At 60.9% G+C, this 25,321-nt stretch overlaps 1 protein-coding gene across 1 annotated transcript in view; it reads right to left on the bottom strand.

Annotated features, from left to right (window-relative positions):
• The window catches only part of SNED1 (sushi, nidogen and EGF like domains 1), a 38,176-nt gene that overhangs the window by 8,421 nt on the left and 4,434 nt on the right, over window positions 1-25,321 (bottom strand). The window contains exons 2-23 of the mRNA XM_040972441.1: window positions 22,132-22,419; window positions 20,376-20,516; window positions 19,895-20,057; window positions 18,158-18,283; window positions 17,822-17,935; window positions 15,848-15,961; window positions 15,656-15,769; window positions 12,984-13,109; window positions 12,808-12,912; window positions 11,818-11,931; window positions 11,227-11,343; window positions 10,688-10,804; window positions 10,428-10,544; window positions 10,174-10,287; window positions 9,918-10,091; window positions 4,032-4,145; window positions 3,521-3,634; window positions 3,255-3,368; window positions 2,850-2,963; window positions 2,433-2,729; window positions 2,164-2,347; window positions 257-369 (exon numbers count right to left, since the gene is read on the bottom strand). Of these exons, the coding sequence (XP_040828375.1) occupies window positions 257-369; window positions 2,164-2,347; window positions 2,433-2,729; window positions 2,850-2,963; window positions 3,255-3,368; window positions 3,521-3,634; window positions 4,032-4,145; window positions 9,918-10,091; window positions 10,174-10,287; window positions 10,428-10,544; window positions 10,688-10,804; window positions 11,227-11,343; window positions 11,818-11,931; window positions 12,808-12,912; window positions 12,984-13,109; window positions 15,656-15,769; window positions 15,848-15,961; window positions 17,822-17,935; window positions 18,158-18,283; window positions 19,895-20,057; window positions 20,376-20,516; window positions 22,132-22,419 (3,094 nt within the window). The remainder of the gene's footprint in view (window positions 1-256; window positions 370-2,163; window positions 2,348-2,432; window positions 2,730-2,849; window positions 2,964-3,254; window positions 3,369-3,520; window positions 3,635-4,031; window positions 4,146-9,917; window positions 10,092-10,173; window positions 10,288-10,427; window positions 10,545-10,687; window positions 10,805-11,226; window positions 11,344-11,817; window positions 11,932-12,807; window positions 12,913-12,983; window positions 13,110-15,655; window positions 15,770-15,847; window positions 15,962-17,821; window positions 17,936-18,157; window positions 18,284-19,894; window positions 20,058-20,375; window positions 20,517-22,131; window positions 22,420-25,321) is intronic.

Here is a 25,321-nt window from a genome sequence, read left to right as displayed (position 1 = left end):
GTCCCTGCCCGGGGTTCGGTGTCCCTAGTAGACTCGGCCCAGCCCCACCCGCAGGCCCCTTGCAGGCAGGCTCAGTGGAGGGGACCTCAGTGGAGGGGACCTCAGTGGAGGGGCCAGGCTGGGATTCTGGCCTCGTGAATGCTGGAGGGTGGGGCAGGGATACAGGGGCAGCACCCCTGGAAGGCAGGGGGCAGGGTCAGTGTCTTGAAAGGCAGTGGGGGTTCCGCACCCCAAGAGGTCCTGCTGTCCTACTCACGTGTCCACACGTGCACAGGTGCCGAGGCCAGGCTCTCGGTGGGGGGCTCCTCTCCCCCGAACCCGCTGAGGGTGGTCGCCTGGACTGTGTACCTCCTCCCCGGCAGCAGGGACCTGCGACAGCACATCAGCAAAGTGGCTAGGGTGAAAACGCCACAAAGTCAGGGCCGTGTTAGGCAGGAGTGGAGGATCCTGGGAAGCAAGGGGGTGGTTGTTGTCATTACACCCCCAGTTGGCTAGACAGTTGCCCCGGTAACCGGAGGAAGGAATTCTGACTGAGGCAGTGAAATGAGCCCTCCACCGATGAAGGGCGGAAGCGCCTGCTTCGGCTTCCGTGACAGGGGGTTTAAAGCCCCTCGCGTCTCTCTCCTGGTTTATTCCACTGTAGCCTCTCCTTCACGTCCTTCTGCTACACAGGGAAGGGAAGCCTGTGACTGAGTTCCCTGGAATAAAGGCATCTAAATTCTTTTCATATATCCGGCTGAAGTATTCGTTCCTTGGTGGAGGGTGAATCTACAGGGCTGGCACCTGCAGGCAGCCAGGAGCTGAGCCCCCAGGGACTGTGTCAGTTCAGTATTTTTTTTTTTTTTTAAGATTTACTTATTTTTATTTGAAAGGCAGATTTACAGAGAGAAGAGGCAAAGAGATCTTCCATGCACTAGTTCACTTCCCAAATGGCTGCAACAGCCAGAGTTGGGCTGGTCCAAAGCCAGGAGCCAGGAGCTTCTTCTGGGTCTCCCCTGTGGGCACAGGGTCCCAAGGCTTTGGGCTATCCTCTGCTGCTCTCCCAGGCCACAGGCAGGGAGCTGGATGGGAAGTGGAGTGGCTGGGACTTTGAACTGAAGCCCACATTGGATGGTGGTGCTGCAGACAACGGCTTCACCCCACTGCACTTCAGCACTGGACCTGTCAGTTCGGTTCTCCGCCCTGGGCTCACAGGAGGCAGGCTGGGTATTACCCACAGGGCAGGCCCACTGCTGCCTTCCTCTTCAGGGAGTGCAAAGGGCCACACCTCTCCCTCCTTCACACTTTTCCCACTTGGGGAACCACATGTTGAAAACAGGAAAACCCTCAGATGGCCAGATGGCCACAGAAAGACACAGGCTTGGGAAGGCCCGCAAGGACAGACAAGGCGCTAGGCCAAGGCCCAGCTGTGACACCTGCAGACCCATGGAGCACCTGGCCCAACCCTGGCTCTTGTGGACTTTCAGGGAGCGAACCAACATGTGGAAACGCTCTGTCTTTAAAGTAAGTAAAATGTTTAAACAGACAGAAGACCTGGGAAGACCCTAAGCAGATGCAGAGCTCTCCTGTTGAGTTTAAACATCCGCCTTCCAGCGGGGCTCACGGAGCCCTCATGGAGCTGGCCTGGTCGAGCTGGGCTTGGAAGGCACTGGAGCAACCATGTGCAAAGCTGAAGGGAAATCACCAAGAGAAACCCGGGAGGCAGCCCAGGGACCTGTGCTCAAAGTGGGGAGTGGCCCCCAAGCCCATCCTGCAGTGCCCACTTTCTAATGCTCCAGGGCACTGTGCTGCTGAGAGCACTGGGCAGGCCCTGCCAAGTCCCTGTCTGGTTGGTGAGCCCGTCAGCAAAGCCCTGCGTGCTGCAGCCTCAGCATTGCACACACAAGAGGCTCAGCTCTCCCCCAGCACCTCCTCTCCCAGCCCCTCCCCTCCCGCTCTCCCCCTCCCCGCCCCTCCCCTCCCCCCCCCAGTGGGACTCAGAACTACCTCTGGGTGGGGACCATCCTGCGGGATCCCTGGAGGGCTGTCCCTGTCCCCATCCAGCTTCCCAGCTGGCCATGTTACTGTCCCCTTGGCTGTGTCTACCTGTGCTGAGGCAGGCCTGGGACCCCCACGGTCTCCAGCAATGCCCCACAAGGGAAGCCAGGTGAAGCCACGCCTTACCCAAACGTGAGCCTTTCCACACTTCTGTCTGCCTCCATGGTCTGGGCCTCAAGAGTCTCGAGGTGCCGGATGGACACGCGGACCCTGCTGACGGTGGCGTGGTGGATGCGATGGAGAGCCCACCGCACCGAGATCGCACTGGCTGTCACGTTGGTGACCTCAAGGCCCTCCACAGGGCGGGGTCCTGGGGACAGGTGCTGCTCAGCCCTTGCCCCCTCCCCTGGCTGGCTCCTCCCAGCTGCGATTCAGACAAGGGCGACCACACTCACGCGTGTGGGCGAGCAGCATGGCTGGCCGGCTGATGTCGTTCTTGTTGTTGGCATTTCGCTTCACGGAGAAGACGGAGATGTTATAGGTTCGGCCAGCAGCCAGTGCCCGGAGCTGGTGAGTGGAGCGGCTGCCGTGCACAAAGTCCGTGCGGCGATAGGAGCCGTCAGATGAGACGTAGGTGACTGCGTAGCCGTCCAGCACCTGCCTGGCCATGGGACCCTCAGGGGGCTTCCAGGAGATGGAGACCCCACTCTCCTCTACCCGCTCCACCTTGAGGGCCGTCGGCGGGAAGAGCTCTTCAAAAGAAGGGGCTCGGTCAGCTGGTGGCTGTGGGTGGAGCCCTGCCGCCTGTCCCTCGGCCCCAGACTCCTCCTCCCCACTTCTCAGGCAAGGGGCTGGGAGAGCAGCTGCCTCACCCGTGGCGCAGTCCTTGCCCGTGTGGCCCACTTTGCAGGTGCAGCTGTAGGACCTGTTGCTGGCCAGGCAGTAGCCGCGGCCCCCGCAGGGGCTGGAGAAACAGGGGTCGCTTGCTGAGGGAGGAGTGGCAGCAGTGAGCATGGGCATCACCAGGCTCAGCTTCAGCCAGGCCTCCCCCGAGCCCTTCGTACGGCAGGAGACACAGAGCTCCCACCACCCTGTAGTGGGCCTGAGCCCAGGAGCACTCAGCCCACCCCCATGGTCAGCTGGTGCCGGGAGGTGGAGGGTAACGGGCCAGTGGTTGGCAGGCCTCACCTCACCCAGGGGATGGTGTCCTGGGAGCAGGGAGAGCAGCGTGATCTTGGCATGTGGGCAGGCTGTGGGGCCGTGGGCTGTGCCCCTACCTGTCTCACAGTGGTAACCAAAGAAGCCCTCGGGGCAGACGCACAGGTAGGCTCCACCCCCGTTCTCACAGCGGCCTCCATGCTGGCAGGGGCTGCAGGCGCAGGCATCCAGCTCTGGAGAACAAGAGAGAGTGGGGAGTCAGTAGGAGGAGGGGAGCAAGGGGCAGGGACCAGGGTATGACTCCCCCTCTCTCTTCCTCCAGCCAGGGACACAGGCCCCTCTGGTGCCCTCTGATGTCTGAGTGGCCCGGGCTGGAGGAGCCTACCTGACTCACAGTAGACACCGGTGAAGCCCTTGGGGCACAGGCAGGCAAAGGCCCCAGGGAGGTCCCTGCAGGTGCCTCCGTTTGTGCAGGGTTGACCCCGACACTCATCAGTGTCTGCAGGAAGGGGGTCGCTGGCTCAGGGCTGGGGATAGCACAGCAGACACATGCCCCTTCAAGGCAGGCATGTGACTGCTGCCAGCAGAGCCCCTCAGCCACTCCCTAGCTCTTGTGCCTGCCGAAGGTTCCCCAGCACCTCTGGCCTGGGGTTCATTCAGAGCCCTACAAAGGGGGCACAGCACTGCCAGCTGCACAGCCCAGTGGGCAGAAGCTAGAACCACCTTTCTCCAACCCCGCCTTCTCCACCGAGGAGCCAGAATCTAAGGCCAGGCCTGTTTTTGTCTGCCGAGCTCTCGGTTCCGGATAAGATAACCCACAGGAAATTCCGGACAGATGCCCATCCTGCGAGGGGACCCCAGTGCCCCCCAGGCACATGTAGGCTGGGTCACCTTACCCAGTTCACAGTGGACGCCCTCATACCCTCTGTTGCAGAGGCACAGGTAGCCGGCACCATGGTTCTGGCAGGAGCCCCCATGCAGGCATGGCTGGGACTGGCACTCATCGATTTCTGCGAGGAGGTCAACAACAAGGCAAGCTCAGATGGACCTGTGAGCTGTGCCCAGCTGTGGCGTCCGCCAGAAACCAGCCGGGCTGTGGTCCTGCGGGCTCCCTGCCTGGCTGTGGCCACAGAATGACCATCGCCCACAGCAAGTGCTGTGGGCACTGCCGACACTGGCTCCCGGGGCCCCTGAAGTCTGGCAGAAGGGGCCCACCAGTCACACTAGCTGTTCCAGGGCCTGGCAGTCATATTGAAACTGGTCTACCTTGGGGTAAAACCTTTGCTTCAGAAGCGTCTGACGTTCGGACACTTAGCAACAAGAGTCAGTGGGCTGGGACCTGGGGAACTGACCGTGCCCTCGCCTGCCCACGGATGCCCACACCACACACGGCTGTTTCTGTTGTTTGTCAGACACTCTGTGAAGTGCCCACTGCCTCACTCCTTGGGAACAGAGGCCACACGGCCCTGCTGCTCCGGGGTGCTGGGGCCAGGCTGGGATTTACGCTATCCTAGGAAATGCTGCTCTGGGCACTTGTTCTCCCACCTTTCCTACTGTGTGCTTTCCTTAGATTTCTGCTAGAATTGTAATTGTGGGACATGGTTGCTATATAGTGGTCAGCTCAGTAGGAATTAAATGTAAGGGTGTGGTTATTACACGGTGGTCGGCTCAGCAGGAAGTGGATTTGTGGGACATGGGTTATTACATGGTGTTAGGCTCAGCAGGAAGTGGAATTGTGGCACACGGGTTATTACACGGTGGTCGGCTCAGCAGGAAGTGGAATTGTGGGACACAGTATCACACAGTGGTCGGCTCAGCAGGAAGTGGATCTGTGGGACATGGATTGTTATATGGGTGGCCGACTCATGGGTAGGGAAGCGGTGAGCAGTCCCACAGCAGAGGCCCTCAGTTCAGTAAGGACTGCCCAGGTCCGGCCAGCTGTGCCAATCCGAAACCAGGAGCCCGGAGCTTCTTCTGGGTCTCCCATGCGGGTGCAGGGTTCAAAGGCTTTGGGTCATCCTCAGCTGCTTTCCCAGGCCACAATCAAGGAGCTAGTTAGGAAGCTGGGCTGCCAGGGTTAGAACCGGTGTCCATATGGGATCCCAGCATGTGCAAGGTGGGAACTTTAGCTACTAGGCTACTGCGCCAAGCCCATTCTTCATTTTCCTTTTCAAGGTTTATGAGTTTTCAGTTCCTGATTTTCGCACAAACTTGACCATTTCTTTTTTCTGCAGTGCTTTTTGTGGCTTAAGGAATCTTTTCCCCCTCAAGGTCAGGCTGATATTCGCATGCCTTGAATTCACCTGTACTCACTGGTTCATGGTGAGATGCCAGGCACATTCTCCCACGTGCTTGCTTTTCATTTGCAGTCTGAGCTTTGATGTTTAATCTCTGTATGTAGTTACTCATACCCACTGAGACATCCACCCTACATGGCGCTGCTTCGTGTCATCTCATTCTGTGTCCGCTGCTAGAATCGAGACAGGGCAGCTTCTCAGTGTCTGGCCGGACATCCGGGGCCTGGCCTCCGGGAGGTCTCTGGTGTGCGTGCACAGGGATGCTCTGGCTTCTTGCTTCACGCAAAGCTGCTGCCATTCCCTGTCCAGGCCCTCAGGACAGGCTGCCCAGCGTGAGGAAGATGCATGCCCCAGCCTCGTCCTGACTGCACGGGAGGCACTGTCTGCTCTGGCCACAGTGGGCCTTCCTGGATGCCCCTTGCCAGGAGGAAACTGCCTCTCACTCATCATTTATGAAAAGTCTGAGAATCATGGGGCTATGGGCGGTTCCCGGGGCATCCAGACACCCTCACTAGTGCTGGCCTGGGTTGTCAGACCGACCTGTGTTCCTGAGATGTGCAGCAGGGCCCAAGTTCTTGCTGTCCTGTTGGGTTCCATGTCCGCGAGGACGCTGGTTTCCAGTTTTGCTTCCTGACACGCCATCCCTTCTCAGTCATTAAGACTGCCGTCATTCACCTGGGGGCGTTTTTTCCCCATGAAATTGGGCTGGTGCTTGTTTACAGAACCGTCCTAATTACTGCTCCGGCTTCCACAAATCCTTGTTCTTTATTTCTGTGAGCGCCTAGGAACAGCCCCTCCTCCTCACCCCAGGCCTCAGACCCCGCTGTGGGGGTGCTTGGCGGCACACCCTGGCCTGTGAGTTCGGCTACGCCCACCATGACACCCTTCACTTGTAAAGGTCCTCACTTGGGCTCGTGGGGGTCTCCATCAGTTTTTAGAACAAGCTAATTGCAAAGACTCTGGCTGCTTTTCTCCTGTGGTGTCTGACCTTCTCCCTCCTTCCGTCTTCAGAGTCACCCTTTCTTTCCCAGCACAGGCAATCAGGCCTGTGGACTCCCCAGGAAGCATGGCCACCGCTGACCGCTCAGACATCCCCAGTGTCTACAATGTCTCCCTGGGCCCACGAGTGAGGTCACAGATTACGAATCGGCAGGGGGTTCCACAGGCCCCCTCAGTGTGGGCTTCCCTGGCTGCCCCCGGGCTGACAGCTCCCTGGGGATCCCCTCAGCAGAGGGCTTGGAATCAAGGGGTGACAACCAAAGAACTTGGTGCCCCACACCCAGACTGAGTTTCTGCTCTGGGCTTTGGGGTAAGCTGCCCTTACTGTGAGTCAGTGCGTGGGAGTTCTCTCTCCCTCTGAAAGAAAAATCTAGGGGCTGGTGCCGTGGCATATAGGGCAAGCTGCTGTCCATGGCACCAGCAGCCCATATGGGTTCTGGTTTGAGTCCTGACTGCTCCACTTGTGAGCCAAGTCTGCTAATGTGCCTGAAAAAGCAGTGGAGGGTGACCCAAGAACTTGGGCCCGTGTACCCATGTGGGAGACCTGAATGAAACTAACTTTCTGGCTAGGGCCTGGCCCAGGCCCAGGCATGGTGACTAGCTGGAGAGTTAAACAACGGATAGAGGAGCTCTGTGAGTTTTACAGCATGTCCTCTTGGCGGGGATGGCTCGTTTTGTGTGCCTGGAGAAGGAGCTGACTCGTGGCATTAGCCATGTTGTTTGGGCTGTTTAATTGCTGTCAACTGAGAGCTGTTCCAATATGAGGCCACTGTGGCAGCCTCTTCCTTGCCTGTCCACATAGGTCTGTTCCAGAGAGCGAGGCTGGAGCCGACGTTTCCAGTTTGGCTGGCAGATGGAGACACCCTCTCCTGGGTGATCACGTCGCCCGTCTGCCAGACTGCCACTCTCGGTGACAACTGCTTGTTTTGATGTGGAGTTACCCGGTAATCCCAGGACATCTGTAGGCCTGTGTCCTTGTGTCTCAGCAGTGTCTCTCAGCGGGGCACAAACTGTGTTCCATGATGGGCTTGACAGTGTTTACCTGAGAAGTCAGGTCCGTGTGTGCTTGTATTCTATCATAATTCTATCTCTCTCTGAGGTGCTGTCCTCCTGTTCTCTCTCTGTCTCTCTCTGAGGTGCTGTCCTCCCGTTCTCTCTCTCTCTCTCTCTCTCTGAGGTGCTGTCCTCCTGTTCTCTCTCTCTCTCTCTCTGAGGTGCTGTCCTCCCGTTCTCTCTCTCTCTCTCTCTGAGGTGCTGTCCTCCCGTTCTCTCTCTCTCTCTCTCTGAGGTGCTGTCCTCCCGTTCTCTCTCTCTCTCTGAGGTGCTGTCCTCCCGTTCTCTCTCTCTCTCTGAGGCGCTGTCCTCCCGTTCTCTCTCTCTCTGAGGTGCTGTCCTCCCGTTCTCTCTCTCTCTCTCTGAGGTGCTGTCCTCCCGTTCTCTCTCTCTCTCTGAGGCGCTGTCCTCCCGTTCTCTCTCTCTCTCTCTCTGAGGTGCTGTCCTCCCGTTCTCTCTCTCTCTCTGAGGCGCTGTCCTCCCGTTCTCTCTCTCTCTGAGGTGCTGTCCTCCCGTTCTCTCTCTCTCTCTCTCTGAGGTGCTGTCCTCCCGTTCTCTCTCTCTCTCTGAGGTGCTGTCCTCCCGTTCTCTCTCTCTCTCTCTCTGAGGTGCTGTCCTCCCGTTCTCTCTCTCTCTCTGAGGCGCTATCCTCCCGTTCTCTCTCTCTCTCTCTCTCTGAGGTGCTGTCCTCCCGTTCTCTCTCTCTCTGAGGCGCTGTCCTCCCGTTCTCTCTCTCTCTGAGGCGCTGTCCTCCCGTTCTCTCTCTCTCTCTCTCTGAGGTGCTGTCCTCCCGTTCTCTCTCTCTCTGAGGCGCTGTCCTCCCATTCTCTCTCTCTCTCTCTCTGAGGTGCTGTCCTCCCGTTCTCTCTCTCTCTCTCTCTGAGGTGCTGTCCTCCCGTTCTCTCTCTCTCTCTGAGGTGCTGTCCTCCCGTTCTCTCTCTCTCTCTCTCTCTGAGGTGCTGTCCTCCCGTTCTCTCTCTCTCTCTGAGGCGCTATCCTCCCGTTCTCTTTCTCTCTCTCTCTCTCTCTCTCTCTCTCTCTGAGGTGCTGTCCTCCCGTTCTCTCTCTCTGAGGCGCTGTCCTCCCGTTCTCTCTCTCTCTGAGGCGCTGTCCTCCCGTTCTCTCTCTCTCTCTGAGGTGCTGTCCTTCCGTTCTCTCTCTCTCTGAGGCGCTGTCCTCCCATTCTCTCTCTCTCTCTCTGAGGTGCTGTGCTCCCGTTCTCTCTCTCTCTCTCTGAGGTGCTGTGCTCCCGTTCTCTCTCTCTCTCTGAGGTGCTGTCCTCCCGTTCTCTCTCTCTCTCTGAGGTGCTGTCCTCCCGTTCTCTCTCTCTCTCTCTCTCTCTCTGAGGTGCTGTCTTCCCATTCTCTCTCTCTCTCTCTGAGGTGCTGTCCTCCCATTCTCTCTCTCTCTCTCTCTCTGAGGTGCTGTCTTCCCATTCTCTCTCTCTCTCTCTGAGGTGCTGTCCTCCCGTTCTCTCTCTCTCTCTGAGGTGCTGTCTTCCCATTCTCTCTCTCTCTCTCTGAGGTGCTGTCCTCCCGTTCTCTCTCTCTCTCTCTGAGGTGCTGTCTTCCCATTCTCTCTCTCTCTGAGGTGCTGTCCTCCCGTTCTACCTCTCTCTGAGGTGCTGTCCTCCCGTTCTACCTCTCTCTGAGGTGCTGTCCTCCCGTTCTCTCTCTCTCTCCCCCTCCGACTCTGTCACTTGCTCCCCCTTGCTCACACCCCTGCGGCCCCTGTGTCTACGACAGCCTACCAGGGAAAGGAGCATTGAGGAGAGGCCAGCCCAGGCTGAGGACAGAAGTCGAGGACAGGCCATTCTCTATGGAATTTCAGCTAGGCTCCTTCCACTTCCCCGGCTGCACTGGGCTTGGCTGAGCCTGTGGGAGTTGCAGCCCTGTTCATTCCTGCTGCATTCATCTGCTGGCCCTTGTTTCACAACACCTCTGGCTCATGGCAGCTCCCCCTGGATCAGGTTCCAAGCTCTGGGTAGATGGGGTCAGGCCTTGCTACAGGGCACAGATGGGGGTGCTGAGCAAATCCTCTCGGGGCCACCACTTAGGGCCATGTTCTGAGTTGATTCTGCACGTCTGGGTAAGGCCAGCGTAAGAGGGGCCCTGAGCCTGGCTTGCCTGGCCGGGACCCTGCCTTTGGGCTCATTGTTGCCATGGCTGCCTCACCCACAGGGTGCACTGTGGGTCACTCTGAGGGTAGAGAAGTGCCCACAGCCCAGTCACTAAGGAACATCATCACTGCCACCCAGGAGACCAAAGGAGACCTGCTGTGACCCCGCCCCTTCCCAGGGGACCTGCTGAGGCCCCGCCCCTTCCCAGGGGACCTACTGAGGCCCCGCCCCTTCCCAGGGGACCTGCTGTGGCCCCGCCCCTTCCCAGGAGACCTGCTGAGGCCCCGCCCCTTCCCAGGGGCCCACAGAATCACCGTGACAGTGTGGAGGCTCACTCCAAATGCCTTGCGGCTGGCAGACACGAGCCAGGCTGGCGGAGCTCGGACTGTAGCCAAGGTTGCAGGTGTACAGGGCCACGGCGCCCAGCCGGGTGCTGTTGAGGTGCAGTGTGGCATGCTTCACCTCACCAGGGGGGCCGCAGTCCACTTCTGCAAGGGCACAGCCTGTCACTGTACCCTGTGCAGACAGCAGATGCCAGCCTCCCACCCCGGTGCTGTCTGGGGTACATACCTGCCTGGCAGCGGCGTCCTGTGTAACCCTCCCGGCAGTGGCAGGAGAAGTCTGTGCCCAGGTCCTCACAGGTGCCTCCATTCACACACGGGCTCCGGAAACAAGGGGAAGGGGCTGCAGACACAAGTCGCTGCAGTTGCTGAATCTCTTCCAGGCCCCACCTCCTACCCCTTCAGGCCTGCCAGCCACCTGCAGAGGGAAGTCCGTACCCAACTCCCCTGGGCTGACCCTGGCCTGCCTCTGGCCTACTCTACCTATCTCACAGTGCCGCCCGGAGAAGCCTGGGGGACAGTCACACTTGTATTTGCCGATGTAGTGGAAGCAGGTGCCACCATTGTGGCAAGGGCCAGAGGCACAGGAGTCCGGTTTTCCTGGAAGCACAAAGCACTCAGCGAGGTCAGGGGTCATGGCCCACAGCCCACCCTGATGCCCCAGAGCTCGGGTCATGGCCAGGACCTGCCCCACCCTGCTTGGGCCAGGCTGGCTGGTCCTCCCTGGGGTGCTGGGGGCCCACCGATCTCACAGTGCCTCCCGGTGAAACGGTAGGGGCAGCTGCACTGGTACTGGCCGCCTGCCTCCTTACATGTGCCCCCGTTCCGGCAGGGCCCCGAGCTGCACAGGTGTGGCCGGGCTGCGTGGGAGGACAGAGGGGCCTGAGCAGGGGTGTCTTCCTGCCCCGCACAGCCCATGCCTTCTTGGGGCCCGGCCTGGCATCGCACATGGCAGGCTGGGGTGCGGCTTCAGCCTGCACAGGGGGACAGTGCTGGTGGGCATCGAGAGGACCCCAGGCCTGCATGCACTCCAGGGAGAAGGCTCAGGGGTCTCCAGGGCCGCGGGGTTCTGGCCTAACAGGCCCGATGGCAGCAGAGGGAATGCATATTAACAGTTCAATGCGGGAGAGATGCTGAGAGGGAAGGAGGCCTGCTCACAGGCAAGAAGTGAACATGGGAGGGGCCAAGCGAGGTGCCAGAAGGGGGCAAGAGGAAGTAGGGGCCTGCGGCCTGCCTGCCTGCCTGCCCCCGGTCCAGGCCTCCCCAGCAGGTGCCTGCCTGCCTTTCTCGCAATGCCGGCCATGGAACCCTCGTGGGCATTCGCACGTGTAGGAGTCTTCGTGGGCGTCACAGGAACCTCCATTGAAGCAGGGATCTGAGTCGCAGGGAGATGGCGGAGCTGTGGGCAGAGGGTGGGCCTGGAGCCAGTACTGCATGCCAACACAAACCGCCAAGGCAGCTGAGAGAAACGGAGACCTGAGTGCCTCACTGGGGCAAAGGATGCCTCTGCCTCTGGAGGCTCCACAGTCACTCCCAAGGGCTGCTCCGGTGGTTTGTGCCCCCAAGCTGCAGCACCGCAGGACCGAGACATCCCACTGAGTGGAGACCGCCCCTACATCCTGGGTTAGTGTGTGCAGGGAGGGCCTCACCCTGGGTTAGTGTGTGCAGGGAGGGCCTCACCCTGGGTTAGTGTGTGTTGGTAGCATGTGGGGGCCTCACCCTGGGTTAGTAGTGTGGGGGGTTTTGGATGGCACCATGTGGTGTGTGTCACAGTCCTTTCCACACTCCTGCAGGTAAGGCATGGGGAACTGCAGGGATACTGGCTGAGTGCTCACTCCCTGACAGCTGGGCTGTGGGCCAGCCTGTTACTCACAGTGGCTGACATTGTGGTCCGTGTGGCAGACACAGAGGTAGGTCCCGCCGTACTCCATGCAGTAGCCCCCATCCGGGCACTGTGTGTTCATGTTGCAGGGTGTGGCCGTGACTTCTAGAGAGAGAGGAGGGGCCTTCCTGAGTCCATATTCCTGCTACCTTCAGCCTAGGCAGTGGAGGAGCTCTGGAGCCCAGAGCCCCAGTCAGGGACTCCTGGGTCACTCAGCAGGCTGGCCCTCCTGAGGTGGGTGCAAGGACACAGTAGCTGCTGTGTGTGCACTGTGCATCTGGAACCCACAGGCCATGGGGGAAGGTGTGTGTGTGTGTGTGTGTGTCTGTGTGAGTCACAGGCCCTGGGAAGGTGTGTAGGTGTGTGTGTCTGTGAGACAGAGAGACCCGCATGCCCTGGGGAAGGTATGTGTGTGTGTGTGTGTGACCTGCAGGCCCTGGGGAGGTGTGTGTGTGTGTGTGACCCGCAGGCCCTGGGGAGGGTGTGTGTGTGTGTGTGTGTGTGTGTGTGTGTGTGTGTGTGACACCCACAGGGCCTGGGGAGGTGTGTGTGTGTGTGTGTGACCCACAGGCCCTGGGGAGGTGTGTATGTGTCTGTGTGTGTGTGTGTGACACCCACAGGGCCTGGGGAGGTGTGTGTGTGTGTGACCCGCAGGCCCTGGGGAGGGGTGTGTGTGTGTGTGTGTGAGACCTGCAGGCCCTGGGGAGGGGTGTGTGTGTGTGTGTGTGAGACCTGCAGGCCCTGGGGAGGGGTGTGTGTGTGTGTGACACCCGCAGGCCCTGGGGAGGGGTGTGTGTGTGTGTGTGACCCGCAGGCCCTGGGGAGGTGTGTGTGTGTGTGTGTGTGTGTGTGTGTGACCCGCAGGCCCTGGGGAAATGTGTGTGAGAAACAGCAGTGACTACATTGGTCATCCCAGCTTAGTGCCCCTCCCACATGTGCCCATTCCCACCCTGGCTATGAGGGTGCTCTCACAGCACCTACCAAACTCACAGAGGAGCCCAAAGAAGCCCGGGGGGCACTGGCAGAGAGTGGCATTGGCACCCAGGCACCTTCCTCCGTTGCGGCACTCACACTCGTCAGGGGTTCCTGCCAGAGAGAGGTTGGTGGAGCCCTGTGCGGTGCTGCCCACGTGCGCGGCCAGCTGCCCACGCACACACCTTCCCTGCAGTGCAGGCCCAGGAAGCCTTCAGGGCACTCGCACATGTAGCCTTGCTCCACATCCACACAGGTGCCCCCGTTCTGGCACGGGGTGGACAGGCAGGCATCCGGCACTGGGTGGCTTCCTGTATAAAGGGGCCCAGAGTGTGGGTAGGGATTCCACAGGGCACACAGCGTGTTGGGGCTCGCATGGCAGGGCCCCCGGAGCATAGGGAACGGGGATGGAGGTCAGGGCTCCCATGGCGGGCAGGCGAGCTGTCACCCATGTTTTCTGCTACAGGACGTGTGTCCCACACTGTGCGTCCAGAAGCTGATCTGCAGCTTCTACAGCCCGGAGCCTCGGGGTGCCACCGTGTGTCTTGATGCAGCATCACCACTGGCGAGATGTCTAGAAGGCTCCAGGTGTTTGCTCTTGGGGTGTGGCAGTCAGAAAACACAACCTTTCACTGGGCGCAAGCACAGCCTAGCACGCTCCAGGGCAAGGAGGCTGCAGAGCAGCAGAGGCCTGGCTCAGGTCCCCGCAGCCTCAGGAGGGCGGGGGAGTCCCCACCTGTGACCACCAGGCGGTCACCCCTTCCAGGTGCGCAGGTGCACTGGTGGGGGCCAGCGGGCTGATGGCTATCCCACAGGCTCTCCAGCCTTGTCCTGACTGTGGCCTGACAACCTGTTACTTTTTAACACATTCTTAAACAAGTTGTTTATATGAAAGGGAGAGTTACCTAAAGAGATGGAGAGACAAGAGAGATCTTCCATCTGCTGGTTCCCAGTTGGCACAACGGCCAGGGCTGGGCCAGACTGAAGCCAGGAATCTGGAACTCCACTCAAGTCTCCCACGTGGGCAGGGGCCCCAGCACGTGGCCTTCTGCTGCTGCTCTCACAGGCCACGAGCAGGAGCTGGATGGGAAGCAGAGCAGCCGGAAACTGGCTCTTGTATGAGATGTGGCCTTGAGAACAGCGGGTGCCTTAACCCTGCATCCCCACACCTGCTGCCCACAGACTTTTCCAGGACACAGCCACAGCTGTGGCCGTTCCTGCCTGTGGTGTCTGCTGGAGGCCGTCTCCATGGCGCAGTGTCAAGCTGCGTGGGGGTCCTGTGGCTGACAGCGCATCTTACTTCTGTGTGCTCTCCGTGCGATGACACACTGCTGCTTTCTCCGGACTGCACGGATGGAGACGGAAAGGGACACGAGCCTCCTCCCCTTGTCAGGGCTGGCCTGTGGCCAGGGATGACCTCCCCTGAGTGGTGCTGTTGGCATTTTCTCTCCCTCACACAGACCAGCAAGGACCCGCTGCTCCAGCAGGGCTTGCTACAACAGGGCCTCCTAGAGGCTGGGGGGTCACCCCAGCTGGTGGCCCCCTTGCCTCTGGTGTCTGTTGGTGTCCTACCCTGTCATTCGTGGCTCTTGATGCGCTTACAGCAGCCTGGCCAGGCTGTGGTCCTGCAGCTTTCCCCAGCTTGCGCTTGGACATGAAAGTGTGGCTGTCGGCTCTCCCACCTTCCTCCACAGGCTAGTGCCTGTCACCCCAAACCCTGCATGCTGGGCACATGCTTCCTTCTTAGACATCAGGCCCTGGCCTGGGCGCTTGCCCCGACTGCAGGCCCTCGGTGATGCTGCCCCTCATCTAGCTGGCATGGACTTGCAGCAGGAGGTTGAGGCTCCTCTCCCCGACGCCGTCGCCCCTGACGCTGCTGCCACTTCTCTCCTCTGTTCTAGCTCACGTCTGGCCTTCCTGACAGCCATGTCTGTGTGTTCTTGGGCGTGATTAAAGACCTGGGACCCACACGTGCTGCACACCAGCATCCAGCTGAGCATGGACCGGGCTCGCCCAGCTCTGGCTGAGCATGCAGTCCCAGCACTCTTCCCCCAGAGCCTCTCTGTGCTGACATGTGCTCCCTGCCAGGAGTGCCCCGCTCCGCTGTGCTGCCCAGGGAACCTGAAATGGGGCCAGCACTGTAGCACCGACATTCCATGGGGCGCGGCCGGAGTCCCAGCAACTCCACATTAGCTCTCTTCTGTGGCCTGAGAAAGCAGCTGACGATGGGCCTTGCGCTGTGGCCAGCAGCTCCTGGCCAGCTTCAGGGCTGCTCCTTGCGGAGCATCTTATGGCTCACGCCCTGTAAGTAGCCTCCTTGCACATGTCCTCTGTGTGGCTCCCGTCTCAGGTGAGTGACCAACAGTGTGGACAACCGCCTGTGAGGCATGCCTGGCCTTGTTCGACACAGGCTGCTGCAAGGCAGTGGCCAACTGCTTTATTAGGGACAACGTGTAATTTCCTTTCTGGTATCTTAACTGCAGCAAGGATCTGCACAGGGAGCAACGTGCTGGCACTTGCTCTAGCAGGCTGCACTGTGGGAGGCGGGCTCCGGCTGACACGTGTGACACTGCACTGCCCGTCACATGTATGCAGGAGCTGGAGGACACCAGTCATGGCACCATGGAGCCTGGCTCCTCTGCACTCGGCGCTCGGCCCACGGGCTCCCTGCACTCGGCGCTCGGCCCACGGGCTCCCTGCTATGCTTGGTGGGTGACCCATGGGCTCCCCACTGTGCTTGATGCATGGCCCATGGGCTCCCCGCTCGGCCTAGAGGCTCCCTGCTGCACTCGGTGTGTACCCACAAGCTCGCCGTGGCCAGCGGGAGGTCAGGGAGGCCTTTGGGGCATGGTAGTACCTGTCTCGCAGCGCGGTCCCTCGAAGGGCTCAGCACACACACAGCTGTAGTTGCCCACCAGGTCCACACAGGAGCCTCCATTCAGGCAGGGGGCAGAGCTGCACTCATCCATGTCTTGGGGTGGCAGAGGCAGGGGCTTGCACCCAGCTGGCCTGTGGAGTCCCTCCCCACCCGCCAAGCAGGGTAGCTCACCTGTCTCGCAGACAGCCCCTGTGTACCCAGCCTGGCACACACAAACTGCAGAACCTCCTTCCTCTTGGCACCGGCCTCCGTGTTGGCACTCGGTCTCTTCACAGGGTGACCAAGCTGTAGGTAGAAGGCAACAACCTGACTCTCGGGACCCTGAGCTCCCCCTGCAGCCACCCAGAGCAGCACCTGCACTGGGGAGGAGGCCAGCCTCGGGGTGGAGCTGTGATGCTGGGGTAAGGAGCAGGGCTGCGGCTCCAGGACTGGCCCCGACCTCTACCTTAGACAGGAGGGTCTGCAGCAGGGAGGGCCTGGACACAGGGACCCAACCCAGCCAGAATGAGTGGGCAAGGACTCTCCTGGCCCTGGGATACGGTAGAGGGGATGGCCCACTTCCTGGCAGCCACATCATTGGTTGGCTGGCAGCTCCTCCCCAACCCACTCACTTCAGGACACCCGTGGCCCTGGGGACACAGGAAGGAGAAGACAGGGTCCTGAGACCCCTCTTTCCCCTCTGAGGACGAGGTGGGCTAAGCTGCTGGTGGGGCTCAGGCAGCCCTTGAGGGGTTCCAGGTTGGGGTTCCAGGTTGAGGCCACACATGAGACCAGCATACCACAGACGTGGCTGTGTTAGCCTGTTGGTTCCTGGCCCCAAGTCTTCCAGGGCAGCAGAGGGGCTCAACCCCACACTGGGCCCCTCTGGGCATGGCCAAGGGGCAGTGGGCTCTCCGGACTCTGCCCAGTCCAGGTGGTGGCCTCAGGCCATCCTCAGGATCATTCCACAGGCCATGCTGCATGGAGGCAGCATGCTGGCCCAGACAGGAGACCTGGGCTTTTAGACAAGTGGAGACTGGAGGCCTGGAGGCCTGGGGGTTGGCTCTGTGCTCTGAGACCCTGTCCCTCCCGTCACATGGAGAACCCTGGGACAGATCCCTTTGTGCGGCTGCAGCAGGAGCCTGTACCGGGCAGCTGGCAGTTGCTTCCACTCAAAGCTTCCAGACGCACAGACAGGCTGATCCTGCCAGCCACGACTCGTTCGGCCCTCACTGCATTTCTCCCAGGATTGTACCCTGACATATGTGCAGACATCAGGGGTCCTTCTGCCAATGCATGCTGGACACGTCTGCAGTCGCTGGCTCCCTCCCACTACTACTTTCCTCCACTAAGCCACCGCTGCCTGTGACACACTGGCCACCATCTGCTCTGTTCCCCTGTCGGGCTGTTAGCTCTGGGTGGGGGGCTTGGGAGGGGTTGGAGCAACCAGACACGCGTGCCTAAGCCCACCCTTCCTGTCCAGGTGCGGAAGGGCAGGTCATGGACTCCTGGTGTGATACAATGGCTTCACAGAGCTGGGTTCGGGTGAATAAGCATGACACAGACATGGTTCCTGGCACCTTGACTGGCCAGCATGGGGACAACAGGCCTGGAACGCCCAAGCCTACAATGAGCCCTGGGGCCTGGAGCCGAGGGCGGGCAGGGCCCCTGGCCACTGCTCAGGTGTCTGGAGACTGCACAGGGTCCTGGCCACACCACACGGATCCTGCATCTGACCAACTACGCTCTGACCAGGCATGCACACGACCCCTCTAACATTCACTGTTCTAGGTCCCAGCTCTGGCTGCTCTGCAGCCTCTGATTCCAAAATGTATCAACATGTGCCTACAGCTGGGACAGGAGAGTACACAAGTGTGGCTCTCAGGGGGGCATGGCCTACAGCTGGGATGCGCCTACAAGCACACAGGTGGAGCGGGGGAGGGTGTGGGTTGGGAGGCTCAGCGCAGGTCGGAGCAAAGGGATGTGGCACCTGACACCCGCCAGCCCTGCAGGCCCCTACCTGGGTGCCAGCCTGTTCCCTGGTCCAGGTGCCTGGTTTCTTCTTCCCACCCACATGAATGGGTCCTGTGCGGCACAGGCAAACAGCAATTCCCTTGCTCTCACCCTCACCAGCTATGCCATGGGGGCCCAATGTGGGCCTCTTACCTGTTTCACAGGTGAGCCCCCTGAAGCCAGCTGGGCACTCACAGCTGAAGCTATTAACGCCGTGGGTACAGGTCCCGCCGTTCTGACATGGGTGGGAAGCACACTCGTCCACATCTGAAATAGGCGGTCTGCCATGGGCTCCGGAGGAGGTGGGGAACAGCTGAGCCCCTGGGCCCTGGACACAGGCCCCAGCCCTGCCCGCTCTGCCCCCCAGCCCTGCCCGCTCTGCCCCTCAGCACCCCGGTCCTGGATGTAGGCCCCCAGCCCTGCCCACCAAGCACCAGCTGCTTCCGCAGTCCTCACGGCCCTGTCTCAGCACCCCGGCCGGCCACTCACCCAGATGGCACCTCCTGCCCGTGAAGCCTGCCAGGCAGGAGCAAGTGTAGGAGGGATTGCCTGTGACACAGTCATCAATGCACTTGCCGCCATTGAGGCAGGGGCGCAGGGCCAGGCACACGGAGGCTGCAGACAGGAAGGAACCCAGAGACGCACACTTTCCCCAGGCTCCGCAGAAGAGCCTGCAGGGATGCTCCCTGCCCCGGCCCTCCAGGGAGGAGTCCCCAGTCACAGGCACCCACAGCACTACCCTGTTCCTTTAACTGGTGGCGGGGAATCCTGGTTTGGCCAAGCGCCCTGGGTTAACATCCTTCATGGACCTTACAGAGCTATCAATTTAGCTGCTTGAAATAGCAGATGGAAACTCTTTCTATCTCTCCCTCAAATATGTAAAACAAATCTCACAAGCAAAGCAGCCTGCTCCAGACTTAATGGACCTTGGTAAGGCCAGATGAAATGACTGCATGGACTTCAAGAGAGGCGCCCGGACGGTCTCCGCCACAAGCAGCTCTAGAAATGCATTCTCCTGTCCGTCGTGTATAAAATGAAAGGCTGTCCACCAGCCAGCTGTCAGTGCCTGCGCGGAGTACCTGCCCCTCCACTTCCTGAGGCTTTGCACTCCTGTACCCTGACTTCCTGGGGGCTGGCCCTCCCCTTCCTGTGGAAACCCGGAAGGGACTCCGGGCTGGGTCTCCACCCCAGCAACACCTGCTTTAGAGCCTCCGCAAGCCCATGTGGGGGTCAGGGCCAACTACATGAAGTGACCACCCCCAGGACCTGGGATGGGGGTCATGGCTGGCTACACATGGTGCCCCCCAGGACTTGGGATGGGGGTCAGGGCCGGCTATACACGGTGCCCCCGCTCCTCCTCTCAGGATTTGGGATGGAGCCAGGGCCCGCTGAGCCCTTCCCTAAGGGCTCTAGGCTCCCAGCTGCAGCCCCTGATGGGGCGAGGGCTGCCCTCCCTGCCTGCACCTCACTCCTCAACCACAGAGTGAGCCAGGGCCACTGGCAGGTGGGGAGGCCGGGTGGCCCTGCAGACCTGGAGCGGTGGTTTAGGTGTGAGGGATGGGCTGGTGGCTTCAGGTCCCCGTACCCCTCTGCCCTAGCCCACCACCACAGGGAGCTCACGTGCAGTGGGGCGTGGGCGGCTGCCCAGCAGGTGTCTCTGGTCCCTGACCCCGGTGGGCTCCCATCTACAGCCCCTTCTCCCCACTTCACTCCTCAGGGCCTTGGGGTTGAAGAGAAGCAGCCTGTGGCAGGAAGGAGACCACGTGCTGGTCTCCCCAGGGCCCCAGGCTGGTCTGATTGGAGTGAGAAAGCTCCTGCCTGCATCCCTGCCCCACCCACGCCCCCTTCCCCAACAGGTGCACAGCAGCTGTGGGCACCCCAGCCAGATGCCCCACACCTGCTCATAAGCACTGGGCCAGAAGGACCCCCTGAGTTTGTCAAAGGTCACCCCTTCCCCAGGGGCCAACCCTGGCAGTGGCGGGGAACAGGTCCAGGCTCTCCGGGTCCTGGGGTCACAGGAGGCCGTAGGGCATCGCTGCCCCAGTCAGGGGCAGAGGCGGTGGAAGGGGTTGCGACCCCCACCCAAGACGAGGTTTGAGGGTCCCACGCCTCGAAGAGAGGTGGTCCCGGTCAGCCCTGGGCTACACAGGCGTGGCGAGTCCCCGCCCCCAGTTCCGCAGCCCCATGCTCACCCCCTGTGCCCTGCGTGCCCCTCTGGCATCTTACTTGTATGGCCGCAGCCCCCCACGCGCACCTGGGCCCCATCGATTCGGAACGCCCAGCGCCCGGGCACGCCCACGTTGGTGGTGGTCTCCACCTCCGCCATGTCCGCTGTGCGGGAGCCGGGGATGTTGAAGTAACGCTGGCCGTCACCCGCGTTGAAGCCGGCCTGGGGAGGGGAGAGAGCGGAGGGGCTGCGGGTGTCCTTCCACAGCCCTTGGCAGGGAGCGAGCCTGGAAGCGCAGGGTGGGGAGGGGAGGGACTCCCTCCATGCCCAGGGCAGGGTGTGGGGCCTGGGGCAGAGCCGCGGTATCCTGCAGGGAGCTCCCCCGGGGCGGGGCGCAGCCAGGAGGGACCCCACTGAACCACCTGGTTGGGACAGCCAGTGACCTGCGCACGCCCTGCCTCTGCATGGCACTGGGCGTCTCCTGCGGGAACTCCTGCCTGCCACAGGGGCCTGCTCAGTGGCAGCTCCGCCTCTGCCTACCTGGGCCGCGATGCCCCCCAGGCCGTTGGCGTCCCCCCCGCTGCTGGCGTGCGTCCCAGTGGTCCAGGTGACGGACTCGTAGTTGAAGATGGTGAAGGACAACTTGCTGTCCGTAATAAGCACGGTCTGGAAGGTGTTCACCTGCGGGGGAGGGCCAGGAGGAGTGTGTCCGCCTCTGGGGGAGGGGTGGGTGTGGCTGGCCCTGCCTCCAGCCCCAAGGCCCTGCCACTCCCCAGGGCCCTGCACTTGCTCAGGATGTCGCCTAGTCTTCTGTCCCTGGGTGTGGGGGAGTGACCCCATCCCAGCAAGCAGACCTTGTTCCCTGCTGGGAAAGGGGGCTTCTCTGGGTGACATTACAGCAGCTGTGAGAAGTGACCAGACAGCAGTGGCAGGGGCATCAGGAGAGGGGCCGGGGGAGGCGGGGCTGGGGTCTCCTGGTCTCCCTGGGTGTGTGACTGGGCATGCCAGGGGCCACGGGAAGGATGCAGAGCCCCTCGGGTGATCCCAGGACACACAGAAGGCTGAGACAGGCCAGTCGGAGGCTGTGCTGTCGTCTCTTGCAGAGAAGCCTGCCCAGCCCCAGCCCCCAAGGAGGAGTGGCCCCTTCAGCAGCAAGGGGCAGCTCCGCGGGCTAGGTGGCCAGCCAGGGACTTCCCTGCAAGGGCAGGGTCTTGGGGAGGTGCTCTACAGGCCTCTGCAGGGTCCAGTCAGCCCCCCAGACCCTGGGCAGCTTCCGGGAGCCATGTGTCTCACTCACAGGACAGCTGGGCGTGCTGTGCCACACGCCTGAGGCAGACAGGGCTGCCAGGGCAGTCAGCAGGGCCAGGCAGGACGTGAGGGGCTGGGATCTCAGCTGCCCACCTGCCCTCTGCAGGTGTATCTGCCTGGGAAATGCCAGACACCTGCCCAGGGCCCTGACCCCAGTCCAAGACATAGCCTGCCACCCAGAAGGTGCCTGAAACAATTTTCATGTTATGATTCTGAAATTTTGTTCCTTTTTCATCTAAAAGGGAGAGAGATTCAGCTTCCACCTGCTGCTCCATTCCCCAGATGTTTGTGGTAGTGAATGCTGGGCTGGGCTGGAGCTAGGGGCCTACAGCTCCTTCTGGGTCTCCTCTGCGCCTGGCACGCAGGACCCTAAGTCCCTGAGTGCCCCCTGCTGCCTCCCAGGGCGCCAGTGCAGGGAGCTGACCGGGTGAAGCCAGGCTGGCCAGGGGCTCAACCACCCACCATCTGGGAGGAATTCCCAGGCAAGCCCTCTGAGTGTAGAGCCATTCCCCAAGGAACCGTGCCATCTGTCACATGTGGACCCCGACTCCCATCACATGGAGACCCCACCATTTGTCACACAGGGACCCTGCCATCTGTCACGTGGACCCCAACTCCCATCACATGGGGACCCCACCATTTGTCACGTGGGGACCTTGCCATCTGTCACATGTGGACCCCAACTCCCATCACCTGGGGACCCCACCATTTGTCACTTGGGGACCTTGCCATCTGTCACATGTGGACCCCACCATTTGTCACTTGGGGACCCCACCATTTGTCACTTGGGGACCTTGCCATCTGTCACATGTGGACCCCACCATTTGTCACTTGGGGACCCCGACTCCCATCACATGGGGACCCCGCTTGGCCTGGCAGTTGCTCTCTCAGGGGCCCGTCACCCCAGCCGTGCTCCTGGCTGAGGCACGTCTGTGCCTGAGTCCAGCCTCCCTCTGGCAGCAGGTGAAGCCCTGGCCCCGTCACTCACCGGGGAAGAAGAGCCCCCACCGAAGAAGGTCACTCGGTACCAGGTGGCCACGAAGACCCAGGTGGCCGTGAAGTCGTGGAGTTCAGGGAAGTAGCGTCTGACAGCCTCAGTGGCCCTGCGCAGTGTGGCCGCGTCTGTGGCCTCCCGGTAGTACACGTCGCCTGCACGCCGGTTGTCCACGTCAGCCCAGAAGGCCGCCACCACGCAGCGGTCCTTGGCGATGGGGAAGGCCACAGGGGTGAACTGTGAGACCTCCTTCAGGAAGGAGATGATCCCATTATTGTTTACCTGTGGGCAGATGTGTGAGTGATGGGCAGGGCAGCACCCAGAGAGCCCCCACCCCTGAGAGGGGACCCCAGCCCTGCCCCACCCTAGGTAGGCTGACTCAGGGTGAAGGGAAGCCAGGCCTGGGTTCTGGCCTCAGGCTGGGGGCATTGCACCTGTCCAGCAGCCTCTGATCTCGGGCCCAGTGTGGTCAAGGGGCTCAGGAGGCCAGGCAGAACCCAACACCCAACTGGCCCGAGGGGTAAGCGGGGACTCATATGAAGGGCCACCTGAGCAGACGAGGGCGTGCGCAGGCCTGGCCGGGCACAGCAGGCTAAACTAGGGACTTGTGCGCCGGGCAGGTGGAGGTGGGAGGCCGGGACGCCTCTGGGAGGAGGCTGACAGCACAAGCAGCCAAGCACAAGCAGCACAGCCCAGCCTGCCGACCGGGCACTGCCAGCACAGCCCAGCCTGCCGACCGGGCACTGTCAGCACAGCGCAGCCTGCCCACTGGGCACTGTCAGCACAGCGCAGCCTGCCTGCCCATTGGCACAGCTGCCTGCTGCTGTTGGAGCCAGTACTGGGGGCTGGGTGCACGTTGGTGCCTCCCCACTTCTGCACTGGTCTTTAAGGTGGGCTGCGGAGCAGACACATCACAGAGGAATAAGCATGACAGAGAGGACCAGCACCCAGAGGGACCCAGGGGACAGAGTAACCATCGCCAGTGAGCCATGCCTGAGCGTTCACAGAGGTCTCAGCCGATGGATCCCACGTGTGTGAGCTCATAGGAACCACGGCCAACGAGTCCACACAGAGGACTCGGGGACCTCGGCCAACACTGTCCACACAGAGGACTCGGGGACCTCGGCCAGCACTGCCACACAGAGGACTCGGGGACCTTGGCCAGCACTGTCCACACCTGAGGACATGGTGACCACAGCCAGCACTGTCACACAGAGGACTCGGGGACCTCGGCCAACACTGTCCACACAGAGGACTCGGGGACCACGGCCAGTACTGCCCCATTAGCCCAATGCCCCCTGAGTAGTAATGGAACTTGAGCAAGCCCTGGGTCTAGTCCTGGCTCCCACTGCACGGCCTGCCAGCACAGCTGTGGCCGACAGTGGCGCCTCACCCACGCTCACCTGCCGCTACGTGGAGGAGCTGAGCTGAGGGCCTGGTGCCGCTTGGGGCACTGGGGCGCTAACCTGAGGTGGGAATTCTGCCTGCCCCTTGTCTGGTGGGGCGAGAGTGAGCGAGGATCTGTGCCTGACCAGCACCCTCCCCGGCCACGCCCTCTGACGCTCCTGTGCTGCCCAGCTCTGTGAGTTGGGCCTCAGTGTGTGGTGAGTTGGGGTCAGGGGACGTGTGGGGCCGCCACATGCAGAGAAGTGGAGGGACCCACAGATGCCCCCTCTTCACATGTAAGGACGTCCTTCCCCAGCCTGTGGCAGGGCTCAGCTACATTAACAAAGGGGACCGCTCCCACAGCCTGAGCTCACGCCAGGGGCCTGCTGTCCCTCAGGGATTCTTGTCTTTGTTTTTTTAAAGATTATTTTGCTTATATTACAAAGTCAGATATACAGAGAGGAGGAGAGACAGAGAGCAAGATCTTCCGCCTGTTGATTACCACAAGTGGCCGCAATGGCCAGAGCTGTGCGGATCTGAAGCCAGGAGCATCTTCCAGCGCCCCTATGAGATCCTGGTGCATGCGAGGCAAGGTTTAGCTGCTAGGCTACCACGCCGGGCCCCATTCTCATATTTTAAAAAAGTATATATGGGCCTGGTGCAGTAGCCTAGTGGCTAAAGTCCTCACCTTGGATGTGCTAAGATCCCATATCGGTGTCAGTTTGTGTCCCAGCTGCTCCACTTCTCATCCAGCTCCCTACCAATGCACCTGAGAAAGCAGTAGAGAATGGCTCAAAGCCTTGGGACTCTGCACCCTCATGGGAGACCCAGAAGAAGCTCCTGGCCACTTGAGGAGTAAATCAGTGGACAGAAGAGCCCTCTCGGTTTTTCTTCCTCTCTGTGTATCTGGCTTTCCAATAAAATAAACAAACCATACACACACACACACACACACACTTGCTGGCTGGCACTGTGGTGTAGTAGCTAAAGCCACTGCTTGTGACACTGGCATTCCACGTGTGCGTTGGTCCAAGTCCGGCTGCTCCACTTTCCGTCCAGCTCCCTGCGTATGGCGTGGGAAAGCAGTGAAGGCTGGCCCATGTGCTGTGACCCCAGCACCCATATGGGGAATGGCAGAGCTGGTGAGACCGGGGAGCGTCCTGGGCTGTGTAACTGAGCAGGAGGAAGCTGTGGTAAGCTCAGAGCGGGTGCCTATGGAGGGAGGTGGGGGGCAGGCTCCAGCCTGGCTTCCTGCCCTGGCCAGGGCTCTGCACCCCTTCCCCCCTTCCCCTAGGCGGCGCCACCTAGAACAGGCCAGCTCAGCTCCAGCATCTCCCCCACCTCCTCTGTGTTGGGGGCAGAGGGGGACAAGCCCTGGGAAATGCTGTTGTCACAGACTTCTTCCTGCTCCCCTCCCAGCTGCAGGGGCACCAGACACCACCCACAGGAGGGACAGCAGAGCCATGGGGCAGTCCCGGGAATGTCCTGGATGGCTGGGTACCGAGCCATGCCACATGACACAGCCATCACATGTGGCTTTGTGTCCCCAGTGCTAGCAAGCTACCACAACACATGGCCTCGTGTCCACCACCACAGCACAGCCGCCACATGTGGCCTCGTGTCCACCAATACAGCCATCACACAGTCTCATGTGCACAACAGAGCTACCATACATGGCCGCAGTGCACACCCCAAGAAGCAATCTGAAGGCAAGTGTCATAAATGAGACAAATCCGCTTCTCACACACAAGAATGTCTGCAGAAAGCAGATGTGAGCAAGAGTCGAGAGAACTTCAAC

The sequence above is a fragment of the Ochotona curzoniae genome, unplaced genomic scaffold (genome assembly GCF_017591425.1).
Source record: "Ochotona curzoniae isolate NIBS_2020 unplaced genomic scaffold, NIBS_Ocur_1.0 contig_2294, whole genome shotgun sequence".
In the NCBI taxonomy this organism is placed as follows: Eukaryota; Metazoa; Chordata; class Mammalia; order Lagomorpha; family Ochotonidae; genus Ochotona; species Ochotona curzoniae.
This window is presented reverse-complemented; position numbering and strand designations above follow the sequence as displayed.